The sequence below is a fragment of the Cavia porcellus genome, unplaced genomic scaffold (assembly GCF_034190915.1).
Source record: "Cavia porcellus strain 051 isolate PalLab524CR breed Dunkin Hartley unplaced genomic scaffold, mCavPor4.1 scaffold_13, whole genome shotgun sequence".
NCBI classification, from domain to species: Eukaryota; Metazoa; Chordata; class Mammalia; order Rodentia; family Caviidae; genus Cavia; species Cavia porcellus.
Genome location: NW_026947496.1, coordinates 61,042,567 through 61,060,969, shown reverse-complemented (window position 1 = coordinate 61,060,969; position 18,403 = coordinate 61,042,567). Strand labels below are relative to the sequence as shown.

Below are 18,403 nucleotides of genomic sequence, written 5' to 3'. Positions count from 1 at the left end.
TCTTTGGTTATGTACTTTATGAATACTTTGTTTTGAGAAAGGATCTTGCTGTGTATTTCAGGCTGGTCTTGAACTCACTGAGTAGCCCAGACTTCCTAGAAGTCACAGCAGTCCTCCTTCCTCAGCCTTTAGGTGCTCAGATTACAGGAGTGCACCACCATGCCCAGAAAGAGATGCTTTAGTCTGGCAGATCTGTGACATCCAATAGAAATACTAAAGTCATGAGTACTCTTCTTCAGCTGGTAGTCAATGTAATATTGAGAGAAAATCAGGGAAATAAGATAAAAGGTTTAGGAAATATATCACCATTAGATAACAGCAGCTTTAAGTCTTAATACGTGCTTATTTGAATATACTTCAGGGTTACAGATTTTTTCAGAGTTCACATCTTTCTTCAACATAGACCAATATTAGCCCTTGGTCTCTATGCCTCTAGTTGCCAAATGTGGCTCCCCAATGTTCATCTAAGTTTTAGGTGTGTTTCTGTGAAACTAATTCATTTCCACACACTTGAAAGAGAAGCAATGGTGTGTGTGGAACACCCGTCATTGCCACACTGCTTCCAGTCATCCATCCTTCCATCCATCCATCCATGTTTCTTCAGGGATGAAAATATTTACAATGATAGTCATGTAACAATGTATTGTGTTTAGAACAATGCCAGGCAGTTTAACCATAGTAACCTGATTAATTTTAAATATCCAGTGAGGTATTTTATAGAAGATGATATTAAGTCCTACAGGGATTTGATCTTAAGGTCAAAGATTTAATGGCACAAAAAGAATATGCCTCCAGGCAATCAGACTCAAAAGTACTACTAAACATAGATAAAGAAGTGTCAGGGACCAGATGAGGCAGGGGTGGCCACTTCACATTGTAACAGTTGGATTTCATTTTAACTGTAGTAACATATTAAAGGATATTTTTAAGCCACAGCTTTCATAAATCTGTGTTTGTCAAAATTAAGTATCTCTAGGAGTTGTTTTGGAGAACTGGTCACAAGCCTGGGGGTGCTGTCTTGTCATCACAGTGGTCAGAACCCTGGCACTGGAGGGAAAGAGAAGTAAACAGAGACCCGTGTGAGATGAAGCACAGGGAGAGACAGAATGGAAAAAGGGAATCACGGGCAACTTCTGTATTAGTTTTCTATGACTGCTGTAACAAATGGCCACCCACAGAGGCCTAAAACCATGTAAATGTATTACAGCAGCTCACTGTTCTGGAAGTCATGACCATCCTGAGCCCACTGGGCAGGGTTTCTCCCAGCACTTAAGATAATCCATTCATTCTTTCCAACTTTTAAAGGCTTCCTTTTCTCCTCTTCAAAGCTAGCAACAAAATATCTTCTGCCTTCTGTGATTCTTCTTGCCACCCTGTTAAAGGATCTTGGATCAATATGGATTGACTATTTCAGAAAATCTTCCCACGGCAGGATCTTCACCTTAATCGTATGCACCATGTAAGGCAAATGGTCCCAGGTCGTGAGGATTAGTACTTTTGTATCTATGTGCACCTGTTATTCAGCCCACAAACCTTCCAAGTGCTGTAGTAATTAGGTAGATGGGAAGACAGAAGAACACCAAAGAAAAGCATGTTACCAAACAACTAGAACATTAATTACATCCGCTTCAATACTAAGGACATTCTCTACTATTTACCCTTTTTGGGTTTAGGCGAGAAGTTTGATTCCAGGTTAAAAAAAAAAAAAAAACATGGCTGAACAGAGCTATGTCATCCCATTAATTAGAAGGGTGATTGGTCTCTGGTCTCAGTTCTCAATCCTGTCTACCAGCATCTCAGAAGCCCTTTAGCCTCAGCCCTTTTTCATATATCAGGGTTTCTGGAAGCATTTGCATTTTAAAATAGGCCAGAGAAGGGAGAATAATGCCTCCATAAAGATATGAATGAATAATTATAGCATTTTAGTCCCATTAGGCAAGATATTTGAGGCAAATTAAAACATAATTGTGACCTAATTTTACTATTCTGCAATTGAGGAGTTCTGATGGTTGTCTCCTCTACCCTTTTTCACCCTGACTTTTTCTAAATAAATGGACAGCAAGTAATTTGTTGAAAGGAACAAGTGGTTTCAGGAATGTATTTCTTTCTTTGAAACAACAAAAAGTACCTGTTCGAAGAAAAAGTCATTCACTACTTTTGTTCTCATAAAAGTTTAATAGAAGCCAACTAAAGTTTAAGATCTCCCAGAGGACAAATAAAGATATTTCTCAGCAAATGCAGAGTCGCAATTTTCATTGGTGCTGGGGGATTTTACAACACGCATGCAATTTTATTTTACATTTAAAAGAGGTAAGTAAATAGAAGAATCAATTTTAGCTGCTCTGAAATTTCATATTGGGTCATTAATTTTAAAAGATGGGACTTCAATAATAGTTAAAAGAACAGAGGCCCAAGGGTAAAGACTGAGAATAATCACCTTCAAAATTCTGAATTATCAGCAGCCTCAGATCAGAACTAAGAGAAGTCTAAACTTCACCACCTGTTTTACATTTAATTCTAGGTTCATATAGAACTTCCTACTACACCAAGAGACAACCTTTTCTTCCCCTAAAGCACGAGAATTTATTCCATGTGCTGAATACGAGGAAAGACTGCGGCAAAACCAAGCTAAATAAAATAAAAATCTGTCCTCTAAGCTACACCTAGGATTCAAGATGTGAGACATGTGTCTCATCATCTCTGAGGTGAACACAGAGAGATAAACATCAGAGAGCATGAGAAAGATTGAGCAACAGGTGAATAGGCATTAGAGGGAAAAGAAGAGCTGGAGAGGCCTCCTAACAGAGATGACACTGAGACCTAATCTGAAAAAATCACTAGTTTCTCAAAAGGAATTCCTTATCTACCACACTTTCAGCACAGGTATTCAGTCCAAGATAAAGACTGACTAATGTATCTCTTTTGAAATAATTATCAAAGTTATAGGATTAAGGTTTTGCCTTTTTGGGTAATGTGAATTCAAGGAACACCACAAAGTTGTGGTATTAAAATTCTCCAAGCCTCAATTTACACACCTGTAAAAACAAGATTATAGCGTTATAATATGACAATGTGTAGAAAACAACTGACAGTCCCTGGCACAGAACAGTTTCTATCTTGATTGAAGCAGAATATTACTTTACATTAATAAAGTTTAACTATTCAACTTTTATTACTGTTTTTATGCATTCTGATCAGTTTCCTATCTCTGGCTTTTTTTTTCTTTCTGAGCAAAGAAGTGGTCACTGAGTAAAGAACTACAAACACTTTATGCTGCTGAGATACTTCCCAGAGTAAATGTGTGCTTTTAATTTTAGCTACAGTAAATTTACGTATTGGCTTTACATCAGAATTTTTCTAATAATTTCCATGATTCTATTTAAATCTTATCAGACACCTTTTGAGCATTATTTTTAAGTGATGCTGAAATATAATTTCAGGTTTACTGAAATATAATTGATATGTCGTAACATTCACCCATATAAACTGGCACAAACAACCCAGTTTTTAGGATATTTGACAAGCTGGCGACCATCCTGACAAACAACACAGAATACTGTCCTTACCAAAAGAAACCTTATACTACTTAGTAGTCACTTCCCATTTTCTTACAACTTTTTCCATGGCCCCCACCTTGTTCACCTATGGCCCCAGACAACTATTGTTTTTTGTATCTCAAACATAGATTTGCTTGTGCTAGATATTTTGTACAAGTGGAATCATGCAATCTGTGGTCTTTTGTAGCACGCACCGGTACTTCCTTTTGGTTGCTTAGTGATGGTCCACTGTGCGTATGCGTATGTGTGCATTAACACATTCTGTATCCTTTCATCAGCGATACACATGTGAGTCGCTCCTACTTCTTGACTATTCCAGCTAATCCAACATACAAAATTGTATGTTGAATATGTTTTCAATTCTCTTGGGGAAGTATTTGCATAGGTATGGAATTTCTGGTTATATGGTAAATATGTTTATTCATTTATTTTTTTGAGGAACTGCTACACTGTTTTCTCAGTGGTTGTACCATTGTGTAATCTGAGCAAGAGTGCAGGAGGGTCCTAGTTTCTCCAGATGCTCATCAGCACATGTGGTTTTCTGTTCTATGCTTGCATTTTTATGTTTTGAGAAAAAATGTTTAACTCAAGATTAAAAAATTCATGCCTATGTTTTCTTCTAGGAATTTTATAGCTTTACTCTTTTAAATAGACCCTTCCAGAGTTAAGTTTTGTATGTTAGGAAGTAGAGGTTCAGTAATACTTTTGCATGTGTATATGCACCATTTGTTGAAAGACTGATGTTTTCCCAATTTAATTGTTTTCGCACCCTTGTCAAAAATTTAATTTACCATAAATGTGAGATTTTATGCTGACTAGTATGTCCCCATTAAAATAATTTAATTAATTAAATTATTTTAATTAAAATAATTTAATTAATTAAATTATTTTAATTAAAATAAATTATTGTAATTAAAATAATTATTATTCCTATATTTGTGTAGAATAAAACATTTGAATCTATAGAAGCTCAAAAAAAGTAAAAGAAACATTAATCCTACTGCAGTACAGGAAACAACTAATCCCAATTCTTCAGGCTCCTGCAGTAACATATACTCTCACCCTTACCCATGGCCTTATGAAAAGTAGAATGTGCTTTGGGCCTTGGCCTTATGACAGTGGGCTTGACTGTGCCATTTACTGTGACCCCGACAGACATCCTTCAGTGTGTCATCAACTGATACTTAAAATGTGCTTGTCCAGTTGGTCTTTTACATTTTTTTTACTGTCATCAAGAAAGAAATATGCTCTGGGTAGCCACCGGTTCCAAATGATAGGAATAAACCCAAGCCTGCTCTGTGAGCGGAGGTCAAACCCAAGATAGACGAAATAAAATCAAAACTCAGACATGCAGGCCAGAAATAAATGCTTATCACTGTTTATCACAGACACTTGTGGTTGTTTATTCTGTAGCAATAGCCAATATATTTACCACTTAGAGATAACCTATCAGTCTTATCATCTGACCAAGAATGAGCTTATGAGAAAAATACTGTATATATATTGTCCTATTGTTTGTACTTATTATTTTTCTATAATACCCTGTGCTACTAAGAACTTTAAATAAATACTTCTTTTAAGATCCATGTATTATTTCAACCTTAAGAAGTCATATGTGTCTCTTAACCATCTTTATATTACTTTCACTATTACAAGTAAAGGTACAAGGAGTTTCATTTTTCTCTCTTTTGTATAAATCTTGGTCTACATTACACATTATTTCCACAGAATGGATTCTTAGAAGTAGAAACCTTTAAAAACCTCATTCAACATGAGCATGACAGAGAACCACTGAATTATTATTTCTATGTTACCATTCAGATTTCACCTATGATATTTGGCCAAACACACACTGTTTTTTTTTTTTTTTCTTAAGGGTTACAGACAAATTTGATTTTATTTTTGAAAAACTGCTTTTGTCAATCCTTCCAGCATGTTGCACTGTACATGCTGTTGGGCATTTACATTTTATTGTGAACAGCAAAACTAATGTCATAAAAATTATATAAATGTCTGCCTCTTTTGTATCCTTTGGGCTCATACACAAGCACGGTCTGTGGGGTTTTGTGGGAGTGGCGCTGTTGGTAGATGATCATATGGCCAATAAGGTGGTAAGTTTCTGAAAACATTCAGAGCACCTGGCATAGGGCACAACTGCATTCAGTGACTCGTGTGTGTGTGTGTGTGTGTGTGTATACATATTTATGTGTGGAGAGACAGAAAACATAAGAATTAAAACGAACATGACAGCACACTTTCAAGCCAAAAACGATTAACAAGCATATTTCAGCTTCTTTGATGACAAATATTCTACAATTAAAACTAGATACGCAGTATAGGCTAGATATTGTATACTATGTCTAAACTTTCTGGGTGCCTCTCAGCAAAGAGATATGCCTTATTTTACTTCCCATTTTCCCAAGGAAAATCACATTTTTCAGGTCATCAAACTGATTGATGCAGTTCCATTTTGGCAACTGCTTGAATGATTACGATGGGAACACCAAGAATACGCGCTGACTACCTACGCGGCCCGGCACCTGAGCCTGGCAGCGTGTTCTTCATTACCCTCATTTTTTCTTCATGTTTCAAAAAAAAAAAAAAAAAACACCAATGGTCTAACCTTGACAACTGGCCCTGAAAGTCTGTTGGGAAGGATGTTGGCCCTTTACTACCAAAGACTCACACTCCTGTTTGTTTTGGAATAGGGGATCCTACATCATACATCCCTGGGGCAGAGCCTGAAACGTCCCTTCTTTCAAACAGTTATTAATACCAGGTTCAGACATTAAGTATGATTCTTATCTATTCTCCCCTCAACCACACTTTGATTTTTTTTTTTTTTTACACTCCTACTTCTGCAAGTCACTCACCTTGAAATTCTCTACAGTGATCTTCGCAGAAGTGGAACAGAGTGCAGCAAAATCCAAATAAGTCTGCATAAATGCAAGCACACTGAGGTGCTACTGTGGGATTTGGGAAATGACTGAGGGAAAAGTTCACGGAGTGTACCACAACCAACACTGCCACCGTCAGTTTGTGACAGTGAGTCCATCTAGGCTACAGACCCGTACATTCCCCTCATATACACATGCGTACACACACAGATATACCTACCTGAGTGTACAAGATCTTCAGACAAAGCAGAGGAGGGCTAAGGACATTCCTGAATGCTTGAGAACTGCTCCTCATGCTCATAATGGAGGGAGCAGAATATTCCTCAGGGCCTATTTCTTGTCAAAACTAATGTCTAATATCGGATAGGCCATGAGTCACCATAGCTACTCTATCCAATGGGGCACATTAAAACACAGACACTAGACATAGGGTGCTTTAGAGTGGTCACAAAAGATTTGATTACCTTGTTGCCATGAGCAAAAGTTAATTTCTACCCCTCAAGTGAGCAAACCAACTCTGAAAGGAGGAGAAAATGCAGACAAGACAAGGAGAGAAAATACAGACAAAACGGTTATCAGATAGGGCCTATCTGCACATGAGAGATCCTTGCATTTCACACAGTCTAGTCATTGCGAGTTGCAGGACGGCTGGCCTATAATTGCTGTCTTCTTACAAATCTTCCTCATTATTTGCTTAGAGAAGTCACATTGCCATCTAACTGCAGAAGAAACTGTCTGTGATGATGAAAGAGCAGAGAACCTCCTCAGAGTCAAAAAGCAAACTTAGAGATAAGGTTCATTTCCACTGCCCAGCTGCTGCCTCTGATTGCATGACCACTGCGCTTCTCCGTAAGTGGGAATCAAATGCTTGGTTCATTGGAGGGTGAGCAGATAAATATCATTTTTCTATGACACAGGTTGTAGTTATACCCTAGGGAGGGTAGGAAAAATGAGAATTGATGACTTACAAATAAAAGACAAACTTTTAAATAAAGAAAAAGGAAGAAGGAAATCCCTTATTGCTGTTACTAGAAAAGACGTAACTATTAATAATGCTACCAAATTTGCATTAGGCAGATCACCGGGAAGATTCTGGATATAGTTTTGTATTTTTTTTTTCTTTTTCTTGGTTAAGTAACATATGCAAACCTGTACCAAGTTGAGTTTTACTAAAATAATACCTATAGTTTAGTTAATGATTATAAAAATATGAGACATTTATTTTCTACTGCTCCAGATTCTTTATACAATTAAGATAAAATCATACAGTCTTCCAAAATTTCCTAGAAAATATGTGAGCTTAGAAAATAAAGTATAAGGTATACTCATGAAGAAGTTTCAGAGTTAATTTTATAAATTATAAATGAAGAAACAATCACAAAAAGGAAATGATAGCATTGTATATAACTGAAGGCATTACATTTTTTGTTTCTGGTGGAAGTTCTTAAATTTCCAAAACTGTTTTATCTAAGATGCACAAAATACTGCTGAAAAGTCTCACTTAATTTAATGCTCACCAATTTAATTAGTTACCCCAACCAAAATAAAATGTATTTCCATGTAGCAATAAGTGAAATAGAACAAAAAAAAAAAAAAAAACTAACAGAAAAGGCAAAGAAAATAGAGGAAAGTAAAATCAGTATTTTAATAGTCTATGAAGCTTAAACTCAAATAGATGAAGATGCTGTGTTTTTATAGCTATACTACATATTTGATATTCAATTTAATGAATTGTCAAATGATTCCTATTTTTATGAATACACCCTCTTTCAAAAATAAGTTAATCTATGTAGCTATTTGTTAAAAATTTGTACTTTGAAGTATTATAAAAAAGTTTTGGCAATGAAATCACTTCATTTGCTTACATTATTTGAAATGCTGGATGAGAAAATTTTTAGGCACAAGACCAAAGAGAGCAGGTTTATTACATGTTCCACACTCTGCCCCACTCTTGTCCTAATTGAAGCATGCACAATTTGCCTCATCAGGGCTGTGTACTGATTTGTCTCAGTTCTACACCAGGCCAGAGACACTGAGCATCTACTCTGCATCGCACTGTGCTGGATGGGGGACTGCGGCTGTGAGCACAGATGTGATCCTTGATCATCCACAGACGGGTATGCCCACTACTGGGGGGAAATCAGTGCTAGGTGTGTGACTGGTGAGAAGACGCTTAACTATTGAGATGTCTGTAGCAAACTTCTTTCTCCATCGTCCAAATGCAGTGGCAGCACTGCTTATACCTGGACTAACAGAGGGTTTTATGTGCCTTGCCACAATTTAAGCCCATGTACAATAGCTTAGAACTATTTCAGAAAAATGATCAAAAGTCCAGTGGTGGTAAAGAAAATTATATAAGTAGCTTTTATTTCTCATTTATATTTTTTGTTTAGGCTTGGTTTTTTATTGGGGGATGATGCAGTATACGTTGTTAAACATGTCATTTGGCTTAATATATTCATTCTTTTTCCCCTCAAGAAATAGGTTTTATTGCTGATTATACCATACAGGACAAAAAAGGAAGTAAACACTTTGCTTTTAAGAGACTAATAGAGCATGAATCCTTTTAGTAGCTTTACAATTTCTATCATAATGTTGCACGTGGAATTAGATGTCACCACAGCTAACTCAATAAAACTCTAAAAATAAGGCTGCAAATACAACTTCGCTTGTAAAATGAATGCCCTAGGCTGAAAAATAAATTGGAAAAAGGGGAAAATTTTATAAGTCTGAACTTCAGAAGAATTTGACTGATTCTCAAGAACACTGGGGAAATCCATTTCCGATGGTTAAAACTGTACTTATTTGACTTTCTAGAAACATCTGTGAGAGAGATTATGCTTCTGTCTCCTCTTAAATTTCAGCTCCTCACACCCACCACAGGCTGGATTCTCAGAAGGTATTTGAAGAATTTTAGATTGCCTGGATGAGGTGCCACAAAAATGATTGTTCCTGATTGCTCTTAAAGACTGAGCTTGTGTTCCCAACTAATCGACTGATTGTAGGTAGGCAACTTAGGTTTGCTTCATTCTGTTTAACTTAAAATTACTTTCATAATTTAATGATTTTCTGTTGGATTTTGATAGTTATGAAATTAAATATATTGCCATTTTATTTAAACATATATATGTAGTGTTCATACACACATAAAGCTAGAAAATTAGCTGTGTTCTTCTACAATAAAATATAGCCCAGTTGACATCGATTTAATAGTGTATCTTTGGATTAAAGAGATGACTCAAACAGATTTAAGAGGTTTTTATTTTTGTGTTTTATTTTTTTCTCCCAACAAGGATGATTGCTGTGTAGGGAGTCATAGGCCAGGTGGGGAATCCTTTCAAAGAAGAGCACAGAGCTCAGAATGACAGAAAACATGAAGTCAAGTGCTGAAGCTTCTGTTCTCCTCTGTAATAGCTCTATGTGAAATTTGTTTCTAAAAAATTTGTTATACTTGATAATATTTACTGAGTATTTTGTGTTGTCAATAGAAAAATTAATGTTATTACAGATGCGCTATTTGAATAGAATATATCAATGAGCTGTAAAAAAAAGTCTCATTGTTGGCAAAATAAAAATTTTTGAATAATTAAATATAAAAAATTCTATTTTCAGCAGCTATAATATCAGAATACGTAGCAAACTATAGGAGAGAGTACTTACTTATGTAAAATATTCAGTATCTTCCCCCAAGATAGTCAATGGTTTTGTTATTTATTTCAATGATTTAATTGTGAAGGATAAACAAATACTTTTTATTTTGACAAGTATGGCTCTAACATACTTCTTACTTTGCCAGTAAGTAAAAGTCGCTAGGGGGTATTAACTCTGCATCATTTACTGACCTAGAATTTTGATTAAGGAAAATTAGTGTAGCTAAAATGTATCCAACTTCATATCAAGAAATGCTAACATTTTAAGACATCATATTCATAATTTGAAGAGGACGCTATCTTTTTTTGCTAAGGAAGTTTTATCTGTGTTTCCTTATTTTATCTGTGTTTCATTATTATTAATAGGTTCTCTTAATTCATTAAAATTCACTTTTGTTAAGAATTTAGAAGAGTGTTTTTGTTATTACTGTGGGTCTAACATTTCTATTTTTTAAAATTTATTTATTTTATTAGTACATGTTTGCAGTGCATAATGATCACATTCATCTTGAAGTCTGTACATGTGCATAACACATCTGTGTGTGTTTGCTTGTGTGTGTGCATGCATGCATGTGTGTGTGTGTGTGTGTGTGTCTCCTACTTCTCCTCTACTTCTAAGTCATTTCTCTCTCCCCTCCTTTGCCAAAAGGTCTAAATTTGGGGCCATACTCAGTAATTACCAGCGGTTTGCTGTTTGGCAAATTATTTAACTTTTCAGACTCATTTCCTTCATGGATGGGAACAAAGCTGTGGAAGACATTTCCTACATAACTAACAAGCGAATGTGCCATGCACGGAATCACAGGCCACACGTGAGAGCAGGAAGAACTGCTATGGGCAACAGAAAGGGTAGCTCACAACAGGTGGAAACTGACCACTAGCCTTAAAATGAAGCTACAATGAAAGATGGCACACAAAATTTGCAGCAGGAAAAACTCAAGATATCTTAAATTGCCTGGCAAGTGCAAGGTCCTGAGTCAGATTACTGGTACCCGAAAAAATTTTTTTAGAAAGATATCTTAACTATAACTCCCAGCAGGTGGTCCTTGACTCCCCTTTTGGATATATAAAACAAGGGATGAGGTTTTTCCTCTTTCCCAATGAGTAATCACCTGTAACTTCATACTTGTAATTCATTCTCATTGTTCTAATAAGTTTTAAGGAAGTATAAATATCGGGGCTTTTTGCTCATGTCTATAACTCTGTTTTTCTATTTTTTATGACCTGTTCTCCTTTAATTTGCCACATATTCTGATTTTATAGCTGCTGGAAATAGTACTGCTTTTAAATTTAATCATTCAAAAAGTCTTGATTAAATTTTATTTTTTTACCCTTTATTGAGATTTTCTATTCAAATACCACTCTGTAACAATACCATTGTCCTATGGACAACACAAGACACTCAAACAAGAGTAAAATTATCAAGAATAACAATTTTTTGCAACTGCATTTTACACAAAGCTGAGTATTACAGAGTATTAGTGGAGCTTCAGCACTTGACTTTATGTTTTCTCTAAACCGGCCCAATGAGAACACCTCATCCGGCCTGCAACTCCCTTAAAAAGAGTCAGCCCTTTCTAAACACTGTACATACCATATTTCTAACACGAAGCTTCGTCTCCCCATATTATAAAGTGTCACAGATTTAAATTTCTTGTCAAGTGTCTTTGTATGTGTATTTTCTGGGGGCTGAACGCAAGGCCTTGTACATGCTAAACACAAAGTCTACACCAACCTACAACCTTAGCCCATGGCCCATATTTAACACAGTTGGTAATGCTTTTGTCTTTAATAAAATGTGCCTAGAACATGTGCAGGTTCAAAGTGCTCTCAGGCCTCCTGCTGAGCACCAGTGGATCCTTTGCTCTGTGCTTTCTTCTCTTCTAACTGTGCTCATTCATTCAGCGGATTCCCCTAGAAGGCCAGTCTTGCTTCATCATGTCACTCACTCCAGTTCACCCTTGGGAGTCTCTTTGCTCTCACTGTGTTCCTTACTCACCTCTACTGGAACAGTTTTTAACTAATCTAGTTATTGATTTATGTTTCCCAGCCTCCACCCAACTATGGTTCTATAGTGGAAGAGCAAATCCCACATTTGTGCATTCATAGTAGGTAAAAGATACTTGATGTTTGTTAAATGGCCAAGTACCTACATCTTATATTAAAAAGGGACTTGAGTATTTCTTAGAAATTAAGCAGGATGATTTGGATTTTCATCTCCTTTGTTTTCTGTAGGTTCTGATCAGCATGGTGCCTGCCTTACTGATTCTTTTGGGGGCCATAGAGACACTGCAAACAGATACACTTCCTGACAAAAAGTGTAAGGGCTTTCTAATCAATAATGTTACTTTAAAAAAAAAAATAGTATGTTACAAAAGGGTAGGATAATTTCTGCTGAAATAAACTTACATTTTAGAAAAAAAATTAAAAAGAATATCTTTGTAAGAACCAATATTATTCAACATGTTATTTTTTAAGAAAACATTTGGAGATATTTAAATTTATGTTGCAGTAGGAAATCCAACTTCAAGTGTGCATGTACAGCCACTTTTATGATATCCTCCCATACAAGATGTTGGTTAGAGGATCTCACAAAAAATAATTAGAAACTTGCATGTTTTGCTTTGAAAATTGTCGACCTATGGATCTGATGTGATGACAAAAAGTGTCATGTGGTCCTGAGTTAGTATGGTCTAAAAGACTTTCTGATAAAGGCAACATTCTGTCACTGATTTTCTAATGAGTGGAGTAGCCACTATCCGTGTTTCACTATTGAGCACCTGAAATACACATAGTACAACTGAGGTCATGAACATTGGATTTTATTTAAATGCATTTAAAGTTAAATAGCCACAGTAGCCAGCAGCTAACACAATACATAGTACAGTACAGACAAGCCCTAAAATGTCTTGTGTGGCAAGTGGGCTGCAGACTCGTGGACGGCCCTTTAAGATCAATGGAAAATCCTGACAACTTAGTGAGTAAAAGAAGGTTCATTGTGGTGTGTACAATATTGCATTAGTTTTGTTTAAATAATTAAAAATCTGTATACATATACACACAGAAAAATGTAGTGAAGATACCATGTCATTAATAATAAGACTGCAAGAAAGTTTTATTTTCTTTTTCTCCAATTTATAAATTTTTATAATAATCAAATGTTAATTTTGTAAATAAGGTAACACTTACTTTGAAATCAAAGAGTGGTGCATGAAGAGGGGAAAAGCCTTTTTTTTATATAAAAGCCTGTGTAAGTAATTATTTTCACACATACCTTTGACTGACTCATAAAAAATATACTTTACACCATGGACTATTGCTCATAAACATACATGTACTGTTATATAATGCAAACAAAAGGTTGATGAGGCAGCTCTTATTATGTGTGATGCATTTTGGCACTTTCTGTTCTATTTTTCTTCCATATTAATAAAAATGTCAGTCACAACACGATAAATTGTTATCACAGCACATTCCTGGATAATTACTCTCATTTTGAAACCTGTAGTTAAAAACAATGATGTAATAAAATGTTCATATTTCAATGAAAAACATTTAAATATTATAGGTAAATACCACAGCATGGTAAAAAGATAAAATAAAAGCAATCTTGAAGAAACTTCTTCCAAAATTATTTTAATATTGTATACCTTAATAGTCTAATAAGATAATATTCTACACAATTAAATGTTTTTTAAAAATTTGAAGTGCTATTTATGTGCAGACAAATGTTATGATGCTTCATCTTTGTCTTTGTTTTTTAATCAACAGTTTTACTTCTCCCACCCATTAATTTCACTATCAAAGTTACTGGTTTAGCTCAAGTTGTTTTATGTTGGGAACCAAATCCCAATCAAGGGCAAAAGAATGTTAATCTAAACTATCACGTGAAAATAAATACTCCACAAGAAGAGGATGTAAGTATTTATTCTAGTGGCAGTTGTTTGTTAGAGCAAATAGTGATTTTCTTTCTATATTTTCTTTAACAAATGAGATTTTAAACAGACAATTATTAGAGAGAGTCTTGCTATATTATCAGAGGGTAGTATCTCAGCGGAAATAACTCAGCAGCATGTTATAGTCTATCTTTGGGACAGTCTTTCCCTTATGAAAGAACATTTAGTAACCTTGTAGATGCAGTGGATTAAATACTGGCTTATGTTTCTTCTAAAAGAGAAAGAAGACTTTTGAGTGAGTAGCCTAATAAAGTGGGGAGGGAGTGGGGACAGAGTCAAAGAAATCAAGTGTAAAGCACAGTTCATTCACTTCCTGTCCATGCCAGAACAGACCAGTGGTTGATTTCTTGGAGATTCATGTAACTGTAGGTACTGTCAAAGCAGCTGCTGCATACTAGGAGCTTAATCAAGACAAAGGGAAAGTGACTCCTATTAACTGTCTAGCAGTAAAGAGGAAATTCTCGAGACTTCTAGTTCTGGGGAGGGGACTGGCACTAGAAACGGGGATCACAGGAAATTTCAATATTATCTCTGCTTTTATAAAGAGAATGTGTTCATATGTCATTAAAGAGTGATGTAATTATTACAATGGTTTTACTTCTTTCTACCAAAACTACTGTCATAGTATTTTACTTCTGTGTAATTTGAAAAGTGAAAATAAGGAATATTTGATTAAAAATTGTTCTGTTAAGACTATTTCTCTCGTATATGTTTTGATTTGTGGGTTTTATTTTTAGTATGAAACCAGGAACACTCAAAGCAAATGTGAAACCACCCTGCACCAAGGTGTTTCAGCAAGTGTGCGCACCATCCTGTGGCACGGCCACTCCCTTCTGGCCAGCAGCTGGGTTTCTGCTGAACACAAAGCCCCACCAGGTAAAAACTCAGCGGCCTCTAAAAGTCTTGCTTTATATTTTAGACTTTTCAAAGTGGTAAAGTCAGTAAAATAGGCACGATTTTCATTTCTTTAGTCAATGGCCAGTTCCTGTGGGTGCTCCTGCATACCATCTACACTCTACAAGGCCGTCCTCACTTATTATGACCCACCTGATTCTGTCAGGCACAGCCCTTGAAAGAATGCTTGCTGTGTCTACATTGGCCACAGTGCAAAGCCGGTGTTTCTGATATTTAGAACTACAGGTCTAGCGATCCAGTAACATTTCTGGAAACACGAAAACACACACACGCATGCACACATGCACGCATGGAGAGAGGGAGGGAGACAGAGGGAAGGAAACAAGAGACAAAAAAGATGAAGGAAGCAAGGAAAAGGGGAAGGGAGGGCCTGGGACCTGTGAGTGTACCTAATAACAGCTGTTTCCACCCATATAACCCAGGGGTATCTTTCAAATTATTCTCTTATCTGCATCCTGTATATCATGCCTCCTCTGTGAAGATAACTGAGATAATCAATTTACAAAGACAGTTTATTTCGGCTCGTGCTTTCAGGGGCCCATCCTTGCTAAGTGGGCCCCACTGCTTTCAGACCATGTGGTGAGGCGGTGCATGATGGTGGAAGTGCATGGTAGAGGGAAATTGTTAGAGAAGAAGGGGCCGGGTGCCTACTATCGCCTTGAGGTTCCGGCCTCAGAGACTCAAACACTTCTCTCACTAGGCCCCAACCCTTAAAAAGCCTACCATGCAGCAATAGTGCCATGGGCTGGAGAACCAACCATCAATAAAATGAACTTACACTTTTTCTAGCCATGGCACTTCCTGAATTGTGCTGTGACTGAGAGTAGTAAAAATCTTATTTATTCATTATAGCAAATCATTTTGACCATATGTCTGGCGATTTACAATGGGTTTGTTCTCAAGTAAAGAAGTTAACTCAAGTTATGTGAACGGTCATATTCTACATTTCTATAGTGGAGAGCTGGAATATTTATGCATTATGCATATTTTGAGGGGGGTCCTTTGAGAAGGGTCTTGCTTTTTAGTGCAAGCTAGCCTTGAACTCACTATGTAGCCTAGGCTGTACTCAGATTCACAGTAATCCTCCTGCCTCAGCCTCCCAAGTGCTGGGATTCCAGGTGTGTACCACCACACCCAGCTTACACAATGCAGTTTTCAGCACTGAATTTATGCAGTTCTATTTATTTTCTCAGTACCTCAGTACAGGCTGACACTAATGAAATATTTCTGTCTTGAAGCAAATAGAAATGCATACTAAATAATTTCCTTAAATGAAAATTGTGAGACAAGCTGATTTATAAACTCTAAAGTAAACTTGAGCATGAATAACCTGATTATTTAGTGTGTTGGGACACACACAGGTACACATACAGTTGGCCTTCTGTACTACAAATTCCATATCAATATAGTCAGATTACTTTAGATTAAAAATATTCTAAAACAAATCATCACCTCTGTACTGAGCATGAGGAGATTTTCTGTCATTATTCCTTAATATAAGCATTACTTACATAGCATTTACATTGTTTTAGGTATTATAAATAATATAGAGATGGTTTAAACTATATGGAAAGAAAAACAGTTTCCATGCAATACTATATTGATTCACTTAAGAGTGGCTTAAGGTATGGAGGAGGTACTCTTGAACAAATTCATGAAGATATATATAGAGGAATGACTGTATATATAACAATAGGTATATATAATATAGACATATGTGTATTACCAAGAAAACTGACTTTAGTCAGTCTTTGGCTTTTAACTTCTTTGCAGATAATAGGAGGTTCTTTTGCTTTACTTTCTTCCCCTAATCCTAAGAGGCTAAACAGTTATTTTTAAAAATTCACAGCTGCCTTAAACTAAACTAAAAAGTGCTCTTGAATCTTTCAAGGCTCCTACTTTGGTGATGCCTTGATGCTAGGCTCAAAATATTTTTTGATTTCTCTGAGCAACCCCACTAAGACCAGAGTTTCCACTATGCTCTGAAGAGCAGCAGTTAATAGGTTTCCAAGAGGAACTGAAAAGAAAACACGGCTTTCCACTCTCCCCACTTACATGATATTGGGAAATCATAGATGAAACATAAAGGAGTTTAATTTAAAATCTCCATATTTGCTTACAGTCCTACTACTATATATGAGAGCAGATTTTAACATGCTAGTGTGCTTTGAGTCTTCAAAGTCATGGTGTTATTTTGCAAAGTTACCATAATTCATTTCCTTCTAAACATCAATCTATGTAATTCATGAAACTTTGGGATACAAATCAATGAATTGTACAATTCTGGGATGGAAAGAGGTACTTGAGACTTTCTTTAACAAATCTAATTTATACTGGAAAAAATATGATTCAGAATTAGTAGTGCTAAGGTTTCACAAATTATTGACAAATGTGGTATTAGAATGCTGCGATTGCTGGACACTTAATCTCTAAATGACAGTGTGGGATACTGCTCTTGACCTTTTGTATATGTTCCTCATGAACATGACCCCCACAAGCCTAGCTAAAGTACAGTAGCTGAAAACTTCTTTGATCTCAGAACCCAGGGCTTTGTAATTCTACTTTCAAACCTCCTGGCCCTTTGCAAATAGATTTCTATACATAGGTGGTTTAGTTGCTTTTTGCTGTTGTGTAAGACACTCACAATCACTTCAATCTTGAAGTACAAAACCCAGAAGCTATCAAAACAATGTTTTATTCTTATTTTCAACCACCTAGGGTCTCCTGGAACCTCAATTGTGAATTTAACTTGCACCACAAACACTGCAGCAAGTAATTATACAAACTTAAAGTCATATGAAGTTTCTCTTCATTGCACCTGGCTTGCTGGCAAGGATGCCCCTGAGGACACACAGTATTTCCTCTATTATAGGTTAGTACCTATTTTTACTTATGCAAACAGGTTGCTTCCTCTAGCCTTATATAACTCATGAATGCTAAAATTTAGATACGGCCCTTGGACTGAAGAATGTCAAGAATATAGCAAAGATACACTGAGCAGAAATACTGCATGCTGGTTCCCAAGGACTTTTATCCATAGCAAAGCACGTGACAGGCTTGCAGTGCACGTTAATGGCTCAAGCAATCATGCTACAATCAAGCCCTTTGATCAGCTGTTCGATACACAAGCCATTGGTAAGACAGACCAATACAAAGCCAAAATAACTGAATCATAGAATCTCACCACTGGAAAAGGTTTGAGTATAATTCTGATGCTCAGTAACCATCCAACCCGTGCTTGAAAAACACTGCAGCAGGGTTTCTCAGCTTGAGAACTACTGGCATAGGTATATCTTGGATATCATAGGATATTCTGCTTCATTCTTTTCACTACTATGAGATACCAGTGAGGTATAACCCTATCAGCCCTCACTGGTGACCAAAATACCTCTTAGTCATTGCCAAATTTCCTCTTAAAGGAGAAAATT

The 18,403-nt window shown here is 36.2% G+C and overlaps 1 protein-coding gene across 1 annotated transcript in view; it reads left to right on the top strand.

The window, feature by feature from the left end:
• The first annotated feature begins 7,269 nt into the window (after positions 1–7,269).
• Positions 7,270–18,403, top strand: part of Il5ra (interleukin 5 receptor subunit alpha) — a 33,173-nt gene continuing 22,039 nt past the window's right edge. The window contains 8 exon segments of the mRNA NM_001173125.1: positions 7,270–7,303; positions 8,443–8,571; positions 9,319–9,459; positions 12,340–12,424; positions 13,876–14,021; positions 14,798–14,936; positions 17,694–17,847; positions 17,923–18,110. Of these exon segments, the coding sequence (NP_001166596.1) occupies positions 12,352–12,424; positions 13,876–14,021; positions 14,798–14,936; positions 17,694–17,847; positions 17,923–18,110 (700 nt within the window). The 5' untranslated portion in view covers positions 7,270–7,303; positions 8,443–8,571; positions 9,319–9,459; positions 12,340–12,351.